The 12,953-nt window shown below is 39.0% G+C and overlaps 2 protein-coding genes across 2 annotated transcripts; one reads left to right on the top strand and one right to left on the bottom strand.

Annotated features, from left to right (window-relative positions):
• The first annotated feature begins 4,041 nt into the window (after positions 1-4,041).
• LOC116213344 (beta-galactosidase 5-like) lies at positions 4,042-9,391 on the top strand. Its single transcript, XM_031548235.1, has 19 exons — positions 4,042-4,341; positions 4,460-4,555; positions 4,688-4,800; positions 4,937-5,003; positions 5,149-5,241; positions 5,364-5,507; positions 5,735-5,823; positions 5,907-6,012; positions 6,117-6,204; positions 6,439-6,557; positions 6,657-6,821; positions 7,126-7,304; positions 7,412-7,521; positions 7,613-7,722; positions 7,817-7,927; positions 8,025-8,138; positions 8,246-8,448; positions 8,553-8,901; positions 9,005-9,391. The coding sequence occupies exons 1-19, from the start codon at positions 4,153-4,155 to the stop codon at positions 9,113-9,115; spliced, it is 2,556 nt and encodes an 851-aa protein (XP_031404095.1). The 5' UTR covers positions 4,042-4,152; the 3' UTR covers positions 9,116-9,391.
• A 282-nt stretch (positions 9,392-9,673) lies between these two features.
• Positions 9,674-11,507, bottom strand: LOC116213382 (thioredoxin H1). The gene is made up of 3 exons (XM_031548274.1): positions 11,313-11,507; positions 10,305-10,427; positions 9,674-10,044 (listed from the first exon to the last, which is right to left on the bottom strand). Exons 1-3 carry the CDS (start codon positions 11,397-11,399, stop codon positions 9,898-9,900), a joined length of 357 nt encoding a protein of 118 aa, XP_031404134.1. The 5' UTR covers positions 11,400-11,507; the 3' UTR covers positions 9,674-9,897.
• Between the last annotated feature and the right edge of the window lie 1,446 nt (positions 11,508-12,953).

Below are 12,953 nucleotides of genomic sequence, written 5' to 3'. Positions count from 1 at the left end.
ATCCAGAAAGTATTAAATTCAAGTCACCCTTAAAATCGTACATGAAAATAATTCTTATTGAATTACCTGCACGATTATAATGCGAACTGCACTATTTTATGAGTTTAAAGGATGTAAACGTAAATTCTGGACCGCGAGATTAGCTAGAAGAAGTGCAAACACTCGTATTAATTATTATAAAAACTACATAATAATAATAATAATAATAGTAATAGTAGTAAGTAGTAGTAATAATAGTAATAGTAATAGTAATAATAATAACAACAACAACCATCTGTTTTTGAAACTTATGTTTCAAGGTTGACTATAGCAGAGTCGTGTTTTTATTAAGGCACAACAACGACATCGTAGTTAGCTTGTTAGTTTCTATTAAGAATAGTACTTTGCAATTGTATTTTGTATTTTAACACTTTTTTTTTTGCTGAATTGAAAAAGGAAAGTGTTAATATACGTAGTACTTTTAAATAGTATTTTAACACATGGTATGAACCGTAACATGTTTTTGACATATAGCTGTCGATGCAGGGCTACTAGTGCACGTGATACACATGTATGGTGGCTGACAACCTGTATATAATCGGGGGTGTTAATGTAATTGGATAAATTTGATGTACAATATATGAGTTATTTTTTCGGAAAACAATTCTTAACCCACTTAATTACGATAGTATGTGTTCTCTTCTTCTCCCTCTGAATCAAACCTTTCCTTGCCATAATGGTTCAGTTCCTATAATTAGAAAAGTTAGGCAACAAAGAACGTTATTTCTGGAATATATTTCCGGGCATGTCCTAATTAAAATTAGTCGGATCAAATTTCAGAAGATTTTGATTTTAGAATTCTCTTTTGATCACAAAAAAAAAGGTCGTTATCATATTGGATCATTCACATTCACTGTGAACGATAAGGTCCCTGCCTCCAGTGTATGTAAGTATATACCGAACATGGTCTATTCAACAAGTTTCGCTATGCAAACATGACACGGATTTTCCTAAACTGTGTTGCCGAACAAGTGATAATTGACAACTAACATTCCGACCGAATATATAATTTCTTGTGCTAGCAAGCTAGGTAGTGAAATTGATCAGCAACCTCCGGGACGACCCATAAGGGAAAGATGCTTCCCAGCTCAAAAGAACGTAATACATGTCATATATTCCCTTTTCTTGCTCAAAACCTAAGGCTAAAATAAATCAATGTCTACCAAAATGAATGAGAACACAAATATTATTTTGCCGACAAAGATAGAAAGAGAATCTTGACTATTGCACAGTGACAGTGATAAAAGAAAACTCCGTATTTATTTTTCTTTTTTCAGTAAAAAAAAAAGTGTATAAATCTAGTATATTCAAATAGAATTCATAAATATCTAAAAAAGAGACATAAACTGAATATCGAATCTGAAATCTTTTGATCACCGGACGAGAGGTGCGCCACTGCGCTATATCTTTTGTATTTATTTTTCTTAAATAAAATTTTACATTTGAATTATGTGAATTGAGAAAATTCACATTGAGAAAACTTTATTTTTTAATAAGTTGATCTGATTAGAACTGAATTAATCGGGACCCATTAAACTTTCGAATACGAAATACATATTTAAAAAAAAAACCCCGAAACGTCATGGGGCTCACATTATTATCATATTTTGTATAAAAATTCTTTCTTTTCCTAGTTCGATTATCATTGTTTCAAAGCTTATATAATTTCTGTGATGCTCCGATCGTGTATATATTGAACGGAGGGGTGATTTCATACATACGATAGATAACTAGATGTCGATGCATAGTGATTGATTTATTTAAACAAATTTATTTAAACAAATTTATTAGCAGGTGAGGTGATTGATACTTTTTCGATTACATAGGAGTCTCAAATTAGCTAGTAAACAGAAATCAGGGTGCGTTTGGATTCAGAGTTAAAGTAATTTTGATTTTGATTTTGATTTTGATTGTGGAAATGGACAAATGAGATGTGATTATAAATTTGACTTAGGAAACGTTTATTTTTATTGTGTAGTGTGTTGAGTTAAAGTTAAAGTTAAAATTTTTGACTTAAAAAATGTGTGTTTTTGTTGTGTAGTGTGTTAAGTTAAAGTTAAAATTAGAGTTAAAACTTAGTGTTTGGGAATCCAAACAGGCTGTAATAATGTGTTTGGTTTTAGAGTTGAGTTGAGTTGAGTTGAGTTTTGATTTTAATTGGGTTGTAATGATTGTATTGTTGAATTATGAGAAAATATATGAAAAAGTAATGGTAAATTACACTGGTGATTCAAAAAGTTTTCATAACATATCAAGTTGGTTTAAAAAGTTTTTTTTGCTACTTGATGGTACAAAATGTTTTAAAAGTGTAACATGATAGTACAAACCGTCATCTCGTCGTTGAAGCCGTCAAATGACGCTGACGTGGACGAAACAGTAACCTCTCTCTTTCTTTCTCTCTCTCTCTCTCTCCTCTTTCTTCTTCTTCTTCTTCTAATCTTCTTCTTCTCGTCCTGCTCCTCCCGCTCCTCCCTTCCCTCACCCCGTTCCCGAAGAAGAAGAACAAGAACAATCGAAGAAGAAGAAATGGAAGAATCGAAGAAGAAGAAGAAGAAGAAGAAGAAGAAGAAGAAGAGAAAGGAGGGAGAGAGAGAGGGGGGTTACTGTTTCAGCCACGTACCTGACACGTTTGCGCCACGTCAGCGTCGCTTGACGACGTCAGTTGCGATTTGACAGTTTGTATTATCATGTTACACTTTTAAAACATTTTGTACCATCAAGTAGTAAAAAAAACTTTTTGGACCAACTTGATATATTAGTAAAACTTTTTGGACCACCAGTGTAATTAATCCAAAAAGTAATGAATAGTTGAGAGAATTTAATATTAAAAATTGAATTGAGTATAATGTAGTTGTATGTGGGTTTATGTATGGGGTCCATATTTTTTACTTTGAATAGTTGATTTTTGTTATGTAGTGAGTAGAGTTAAAGTTAAAATTAAAATTTTAAAATCTAATTGTGAAACCAAACGGGGCATAAATAAACGGACTCAAGTAACTAATAAAAATTTATTCAAGTGATTTAACGTTTGTTTTATATAATATTCCAAGTTTAAATATCGTGAATTGATAAAATCCTTGATTAAAAGAATTTTGGGTCAATTCAGTTCGAACTGAATTAATCGGGGTCCGTCGGACTTCCGAATATTATGGTATACACTCAAAAAAAAAATAAAGGAACACAAGTAAAACTAATTAATCAAATCTCAAACTTTTTGATTCATAACATAATGCCCCCTCAATCGGGTGATTGATGCCTTTAAGCTCATGCATTCTATGCAAGTGTAATTGCTCTATTTTTATTTTTAAAAAAGAAACAAAGAAAGAAAGAATAGTAATTGCAACGTGTAGGACCTGTTTCAAATTTCATAAATATCCGAGTCCAAATTAAGAAAACAAAATTTCACAAATGTATCTTCCCAACGGTAAGTACTTGCAAATAAACTCCCAACGTGCCCAACAAGAGCGGACCAAAGGATGGGAACTCCCATGGCATTATTGCGGGCTGGTTTATTAGAAAGTAATCCTCGTGAACGTGTTATTTACGGGACATGAATGCCCATCGCGTCGTCGTACCGATCTTCCAACATCTTGTGACGCTGCCGAATTAACTTTTTCTTGTGAAGCTCACGTGACGAAAGTATGATCTAACAATTATAAGAAGAAGTCGGAACCAGTGAGCGAGTAATTTAACGAAGCATCAAACGAATGCAGACAAAATCAAATTTTTGTTTCCATTTCTCCGAGTCCCAGAAAAAGGCCATTTTTTAATTTCAAAACCAAAAGCTGACTGACACCGCATCACTGATTATAGGCAGAGCAAGTAAGCAGCACCACTCGGTTAAATTAAAATTTTATTTTATTAATTATAAAATAAAATAATTTATACAAGATCAAAAATATAAATTTTATTTATATTATTATTTTTTAAAATTAAAATTTAATTTTAAAATTTTATTATGAAACCAAACACAGCTTTAAATATATCATGAAAGCTCGAAGCTTGCCAATGGCGTCGGTAGCAGAGCTGTAGATTTTCTTTTGTTCTCAGCTCCGGAAGAGTTTAAAAAACACTCTGCCCCCTCTACTCCATTCCATTCTCAGAACAGAGACAATGGGAACCTCCTCAGTTCCCAGAAAGCTCTCACCTTTCTTCTTCTTCTTCTGCATCTTCCTCCTCATTGTTGGTGTGTTGGAGCTGATCCAGGGCAGCGTGACCTACGACAGGAAGTCCCTCATCATCAATGGCCATAGGAGAATCCTCATCTCCGGCTCCATTCACTACCCAAGAAGCACCCCCGACGTAATCTGCTGCTTTTCCCAGCTCTAGCTCTTTTCCCCATTTTTCTCAATGCTTAGTTCTCTTGGTGATTTTGTGCAAATGGGGTCCTTCTTGTTTTGTGGTGTGCATGTTTTGCTAGATGTGGGAAGATCTCATACAGAAGGCTAAGGATGGTGGGTTGGATGTTATCGACACCTATGTCTTTTGGAATGTTCATGAGCCCTCTCCCGGCAAGGTATGCGAGCTCTGCACCCTCGCCTTGTGGAATCTTCTTCAGTGGCATTTTCAGTTTTGTTTTGTTAAGGATCGTGTTGTCTCTTTCTCCTGTGTTTATCTGCTATTGTTATGGTAAATTGTGTATTTGTAGTACGATTTTGAGGGGAGAAACGATCTTGTACGGTTCATCAAGACAGTGCAGAAGGTGGGGCTTTATGCTCACCTCCGCATTGGACCCTATGTCTGTGCAGAGTGGAATTTTGGGTATCTTTCCTCTCCTTCTCTATGTCATTGACGTTGATATTGTTTTTTTTTTTTGGGGCTATCTGTAATTTCTCGTAGCATTTATTGCTCAGTTTCTCAAATTAGATGGTTATTCTGAATTTCATTCTGGGGCCAGGGGATTTCCTGTTTGGTTGAAGTTTGTGCCTGGAATCAGCTTCAGAACCGACAATGGACCTTTCAAGGTTCAAGCTCATCTTCTACTCTTCGAATCTCTCTTATGGAAGAGAATACCGAATATATGTACCGTTTCTATCTTAGCAGAACTCTGGGGAAGTTTTCAGTTTGTAGTACTGATGTATCTATCTCTATCTTCTTGGGGTTCTGAAGGCTGCAATGCATGGGTTCACTCAGAAGGTTGTCCAGATGATGAAAAACGAAAAGCTGTTTGCTTCACAAGGTGGTCCCATCATACTCTCCCAGGTAAATTTCCTATTTCAACCTGCTTATGTTTAGGACTGTGGTGGAAGTAGTCAGTAAAATTGCTTCGATATTGTTTTTGACAAATCTCAGTATGCATTTATTGTTTGAATTTCATTTGGCAGATCGAAAATGAATATGGGCCACAGAGCAAGGAGCTCGGGCATGAAGGTCGCTCTTATGTAAATTGGGCTGCGAAGATGGCAGTTGGATTAAACACAGGAGTCCCATGGGTTATGTGCAAGGAAGATGATGCCCCTGACCCTGTGGTAATGTATCTTCCTCGGTTCTTCTCTGTTATAATATTACCATAACAGCCTGAAATTTTACTATCATACATCAATATCTTTGGTTGATGTGCTTTGTATCACGCCTTTCAGTGATATAGATTGCAGAAGCTATGCAAGACTATTTGCCATCCTTGCTTCTCGGGGTTTTCAGCCCTCTAGCTTCACCATGAAGTCTTGAGATTTTTCTCTTTGATTCTTGATGGCAGATAAATGCATGTAATGGTTTCTACTGTGATGCCTTCTCACCCAATAGGCCCTACAAGCCAACACTGTGGACTGAAGCTTGGAGTGGCTGGTACAGTCTCTTCGCAGACACTCGAATATCTCCAATATTCATTCTGCCATTACTGAGTAGTTCTGATTCGTCTCAATGGAAAGGTTCATGGAGTTTGGTGGGCCAATACATCAACGTCCGGTTGAAGATTTGGCCTTCGCTGTTGCCCGGTTCATACAGAAGGGCGGCTCGTTTGTTAACTACTATATGGTTTGTGTTGGCTTTCATTGCTCTATTCAAGATCCTAAACAGTTTGATTCCTTCAAATTTAAGATAGCATTATATTCTGAATATTAAATATACTACAATGGCAGTACCATGGAGGAACCAACTTTGGACGCACAGCCGGTGGCCCATTCATTGCTACCAGCTATGACTATGATGCTCCAATAGATGAATATGGTACACAAGATATTATATTCTCGATTTTTAAAAGGCATATTCTTATAAAGATGTGATTGGGGAAGTTTCAGCAATAATACTATATTCGCGCATATTTTGTGTCCTTGCAATCGGTGACATTTGAAATCCTCCGAATTGAAAGTTGCTGTGTTTTAGCTGCCAATTGGTCAAGTCTAAAATTTTCAAGATGTTACATAATTTCTGCTCTTAATACTGCCACAAAAAACCTTGCAGGTCTGCTCAGACAGCCAAAATACGGCCATTTGAAGGAGCTTCACAAGGCAATCAAACAATGTGAACCTGCTCTTGTTTCTTCAGATCCAAAAGTTACTTCACTTGGAACCTATCAACAGGTCACATTACATCATTTTAGTGTTTACCTCACTGTAAGAGAATCTTTTAATTTGTATGGCCATTGATTTTCTTGAATTTTATTAATGTTGCTTTGCCAGGCTCATGTGTTTTCTCCAAAGAATGGAGTTTGCTCTGCCTTCCTCGCAAACTACCACATGAAATCTTCTGCTCGAGTCACTTTTAATAACATGCACTACAATTTGCCTCCTTGGTCCATTAGCATACTCCCTGACTGCAGGAATGAAGTATTTAACACTGCTAAGGTACGCAAAACTTCATGGAATTGTTCCCTTTCCCACTCGTCCTGTGCTTTTCACGCTGATAACAATTTGAATGCCAAAGCAAGGTAATATAATATTCTTTCCCCTGGTAAATAATATGTATCAAATTTCAACCAAGTTTTATGCAGTGAGGGCATTTCAGTAGCGGCAAACATTGATAAAGGGCAGAATTTAAATGGATTATATTTTTCTGAAAAAATAAAACTGAAACCATTATCCAATACAAGACAGAGCTTCATTCTCTCCTGTCTGCACAAACTGACAATTTTTTCCTGTCTACTCCAAGGTTGGAGTGCAAACTCTGCAAATGGAAATGTTGCCAACTATATCATGGTCTCTCTCATGGGGGACTTATGATGAAGATATTTCTTCCCTCGAGGAAAAATCAAGTTTTACTTCTGTTGGATTGTTGGAGCAAATAAATGTCACTCGAGATAGTAGTGATTACCTTTGGTACATAACCAGGTAAGCCCATCTCATCCTTCCATTTTTCTTTTGGGTATCTGTTCAACCTTCATTATTTTCAAGAAATCAACATCAGTTCCACTTAATACATTTTTATCACTTTTAAGGGTTGACGTAAGTCCATCTGAGTCATTCCTGCGGGAAGGGAAGAAGCCGAATCTCTTTGTTCAGTCAACCGGCCATGCTCTTCATGTCTTCATCAACGGACAATTCTCAGGTAATTTCAGGATAAGGAAGCAAAGCTTGTTTCTCTTATCCTTGCCACGACAGAATGAAGTTCAATGACACTATTTAGTCTATAATTGCAGGGTCAGCCTTTGGATCGAGGGAGAACAGGGGATTCACATTCAATGGACCAATCAGTCTCCATGCTGGGACGAATAAGATAGCACTGCTCAGCATTGCGGTTGGATTACCGGTCTGTCAATATCTCTTGGTTGTTCCGTTGATTAAACCATCAGGTCTTTCTTCTGTAACCTATGAGTTGATAAGTGCATTTTTTCTTACTGAAGAATGTTGGGTTGCACTTTGAGACATGGAAAACTGGGATTCTTGGTCCGGTTTCAATCAGCGGCCTGGACCATGGAAACAGAGACTTGACATGGCAGAAATGGTCCTATCAGGTAACTTGATACTGTTCTGGTCCCCCAATATAATTCCAAAAAATTGAAGGTGATATCTGAAAATTGTTACTAGCACAAACCATGCTCTTAAATTCAGGTTGGACTAAAAGGGGAGGCAATGAACCTAATTTCTCCTGATGGTGTTTCGTCTGTTGACTGGAACCGTGTATCTCTCGCTACCCATACCCAGCAACCTCTGAGATGGCACAAGGTTTGTAAAAACACTAGACAAACTTGTTCAACCTTATAAACAATACTAGTGCACCTGCTTCACTAAAACTGGTCATTTAACGATATGCTTAATTGGGATTACCATAGGCTTACTTTGATGCACCCAAGGGTAATGAACCATTGGCTCTGGACTTGCGGAGTATGGGGAAGGGGCAGGTGTGGGTAAATGGGCAGAGCATCGGGAGATACTGGTTGGCCTACGGCCACGGAAACTGCGATCAGTGTAGCTACTTGGGAACGTTCCGGCCCACGAAATGCCAATCTGGTTGTGGTGAACCAACGCAAAGATGGTAATTTTTGTGCTAAGTTCTCATTTATCGATTAAGTTATGAATGTTCGCTGAAGACTACAGTTTCAACCTAAAGTTTGTTTAATTTATGTTTTGAATTATCAGGTACCATGTCCCTCGGTCTTGGTTAAAGCCAACACGGAACCTGATTGTGGTATTCGAGGAACTGGGTGGGGATGTGTCGAAGATCTCACTCATGAAGAGGTTCGCGAAGAGGGTCTGTGCTGATGTTTACGAAAATCACCCTACCTACTTCAAGAAGAACATCATTATGGAAAGCCATCGGAGCAAAGCAGTGGAAGCGCATCGTGGGGCCAAAATTCACTTAAGTTGTGCCGCAGGCCAGACCATTTCGAGTGTCAAGTTTGCTAGTTTGGGGACTCCGACAGGGACTTGTGGTAGTTTCCAGACGGGAAGTTGTCATGCTTCTAATTCTCATGTCATAGTAGAGAAGGTAATCGAATTGATATTATTTTGACCCCCATCAACTTTACCCAACTAGTTTCCTGCATCTCCCATGATAATTTCTCATGAATTTTTTCTCTGGGTTTCTACAGGAATGTGTGGGAAAGGAGAGTTGTTCGGTCAACATATCAAATAGCAGCTTTGGAATTGATCCTTGCCCTAAAGTGTTGAAGCGATTATCAGTGGAAGCTGTTTGTTCTTAGCTCGATACTGATTCGAGAATAGAAAGAATGCCTCAGGAGTGTAGAGAAGATTTATATACTAAGTTGTAGAAACAAATAGAACCTACAAACTACAAAAGTGTTTTTAGATAGTGTTGGTATCTATAGATCGGGGTAGAAAGAAAGAAATGGTTATGGCCAGAGAGTGCTGAATCGCCGCTGCAGCGGCGAGCCAAGGGTGAAATTATTTATGTTCCTGGAATTGTTGTACAAAGACTCTTTGATTCGTGCAAAAGATGCTTCCATCCCTGTTTGGTACATTGCAGTGTCTAGACAGGAAGATTCTATAAAATGTAGAGTTCGACTGGCCGATACTGGGAATTGCGGAGGACTGTGGCGGTGTCTAGACTCAAAGAAGAGTGCCCAAGTACGTCCACTTTCTGAAACTTCATTCAGAGTGCGTAAGCAGCTTTGATTGGCTCAGGAAAGTAACAATTAGCTTGGTAGCTTGGGACTCGAACATCACAACTCTATATAGATCAGGAATAGTATGGGTTTCATCTGAGAGAACAATCCCGTCTTCGAGAGACAAGGAGAAAATGGCAGTGAACGAACGTCTCATCTTACTCATAGCACCGAATATCTCAGATTACTGATAACACCGAGAGAGGTCTAAACCTCGATAGTGAATGAGACGACATCAGCTCGGTAAACAGGGAAGAAGAGAAGACTATACGAGAAAAGAAGATCCATAGACAGACTCAAACTTATTTAACAGATAGAATTCGACAAGTCAGAGCAGTTTGTTGTCCACATAAGAGTGGTCAAGCAGCAGCAGTTTCAGTCGCGTGCGTTGTTATTTTCATCTGGAGCTCCTCCTTCCTTGCGCCCACGACCTTGTCAATGATCTTGCCTTCCTTCAGGAACATGAAAGTCGGCATCGCCTCCACAGCCCAGTCCTCGGCAACACTCTGCAGGAAAGTAACCAAAATTTAATGTCCAACGAAAAACTAAGGATGCACAAAATATAATTGAAGGGAACCACTTAATACGTTAGGTAGGTCTCAATCTACTTAATCATGTTAGTAATCCAGAGCTCTATTTCCAGTTTCCTCAAGTCACCCCTCACGTTTTTCTTAGAATACTCCTTATGAATTTAAAGCATTCAATCTATCAAGCACATTATTGAGTTCAGTCTATTGAAAGAAGTTTGAGGTTGCTCTCGTCTTACCCTCAGCTCATCAACATCCACTTTCAGGAATATGACATTAGGCATCCTCCTGGCGAAGTCCGCCAGGACAGGGGCAATAATTCTGCATGGGCCACACCAGGAAGCAGTGAAATCCACGACCATCTACATCAAAAATCGCCTTAGTTAGTCAGCTGTGCTTGGTCTAAGAAAAGATAAAACAACTGCAACCATAACATATTACAACACCAAAGAGTCAGCTTGGCACATATTTACGGCATTACAGCTTTATAACAACAGGTGCATCAAAACGTGAACTCTAGTATAACTAAGAAAGCTCAACCTAGGATTCTGTCTTCATTCTGCCACTGCCAAAAGAGAAGTTCTTTCATAGGGAAAGAAAAGGGTTTGCCGATAAACAAGATGCTTGAGCATTTCGCAAAGAAGAATCTACTTTCTGCTTTAACTCAAACACAGACTCCAATCCCAAATAATTAGAGGTTTTCTCACACACCTCTTCCTATAGAAATTTTAAATCCCAACTGCAATATGCTCAAGTTACCGTGCTATACCCGAAGAGAAAGACAACATGCTCCGCCAAATTCTTTCAAATATCTGATAAGAGGGTAACCTCACTCGCGCCTTTTTCTTAACTATAGATCAGCTGAGAAATCACAAGATTTCTCAAACCCTACGTTCTGTAAAACCCAATACGAGATATTGGTCCAATCAACATCCATATAGTCAGCAAGAATTGGTAATATTATCAGGCTCCCACAGCTTCCATTGGGGGTGCTACAGCTATTCGTGAGGAACCCCTAAAACGGAATTCATGTCGAATGGCGTCATTTCCATGTGCAAGATCAGAACTTGGCACACGAGTAAGACCAAAACCCTCGGCAGAATCCAAAGAACTGAATCAACTCCGCCAACCCGACAGCGACAATCACCGCATTTCAACTGGGTCCACGATCAATCGCGAAGACACGCCAAAGAAAGGGCAAACAGCGGCAAGCGAGAGGGAAATTTAGCCGGGGGGAGGAATTTTACCAGCTTCTTGGAAACGTTGCCGTTCTGGAGCTGCTCGTTCCAGGCCTCCACGGTGTGGACGCCGATCACCTGTCCCTCTTCCGCCATTTCAGACAAGCAGGAGGTTGACTTCAAGCTCGGGATTTTTTCTCAATTCTTCGTCTCGTCGCAGGACACGATTTGAATGGACGATGATATCTACGGCCCATGTTCGACAGCTTTATATAGGCAGAAGGAGGTGAGAGGGAGAAGAGGGAGGGAAGGCAGACGAGGACGGGATGACGATTATAGGGACGGTTGGGGGGTTCAATTACGGAAATGCCACCGCCGTGTCTATGGGTGTTTGTCTTGTCGGCCCAGTTTGTCGAAAGCGCACGCACTTCGGTACATGACGCATTCGTGTGCGTCACTCTCACTTGCTGGGCACTCAATCTATATGGCTAAACCGGGTGCAGGAAGGCCCACGTTCATTTATGTCAGTCTCTCGTTGGGACCCACCTTCACTCGGACCTTGGGCTCTTGTGAACCTGGTGCAGGGTAAGATCCCACTCGGTCGTCTTCAGCATTTTGCCTTCTCTTAAACGCGGAAGATATAGGTCATGGTCATGATCATTGCTACATCTAACGGAGTTTCAACGATGGATTTTCCCTCGATCTGTCATCTGACCTTTCGAAGTTTCGAGTTTTCAACATCGACAGACGAAGAGAATTGTTCTGGTCTCGTGAGACAGACAAATAACGTAATATACACGAGAAAGTATCTCCAATTGAGGATTAATCTCAATCTGGTTCTCATCCAAGAAAATATATATGAGAAACATTTCGGGGATCCTAAGTTCGCCACAGAATAGGAGAGTGCATGAACATAAATCATGCGAGTAACTCGTATAATTATTATCGCCGAGCGAAAAACAATGTAATAATTTTATTAATTTTTTTTCTCAACTGCATTCGTTGCAAGGTGGGGTCATAACTCATTTATTTCAATGCAGGTAAGATTTTTTTTTTTTTTTGGATAGGTAATGCATGTAAGATAGTGATAACTGAAAGTCAGCCCCTTCCCTTAGATTACTTTGGGAAAGAATTCGAGGATATGCATGCTCTTCTAGTTCAACTACCCTAAAGGACGAAAGAACTAATTTTCCAATTTCATTTTTAGGTTATATCCGGGGCAACTTATTATTTAATTTATTGTAATTTAATTGATGTTTTCTCAAGTCATGTTGTAAGGTATGATCACCAAAAAATCTCTCGTATCTATATACTAGTAAATGTTTATTCACATGCGTAATATTATAAATTTCAGTCGTATTACCGATATGGAAATCAAATTTTTCTGCCGGACGACTCCAAGGAGGTCAGAAGGGCTAATTAAGCTTGTTAGGAAGGCATTAATCGCAGGTTTGGTTGGATGTACTCTGTGATATCTAACTGCTTAGCTCATTTGCCGTTTGGGCGATATCTCGGCCCGGGGATTTCCGTACCTCGCCTCTGCATTGTTTAATTTCACCAGAAATGCTTCATTAAGTTGATCTAACGATGAACAGAACATATCCGGATTTCAGGCATATAGAGGGCGGACCACTGCATTGGCCAATAGTTCAGTAACGTTATTCCTCGTTTATTCTTCCAGCATCTCCCCGTACAGGGAGATGTCTAAGT

The sequence above is a fragment of the Punica granatum genome, chromosome 1, assembly GCF_007655135.1.
Source record: "Punica granatum isolate Tunisia-2019 chromosome 1, ASM765513v2, whole genome shotgun sequence".
NCBI lineage: Eukaryota > Viridiplantae > Streptophyta > Magnoliopsida > Myrtales > Lythraceae > Punica > Punica granatum.
This window is presented reverse-complemented; position numbering and strand designations above follow the sequence as displayed.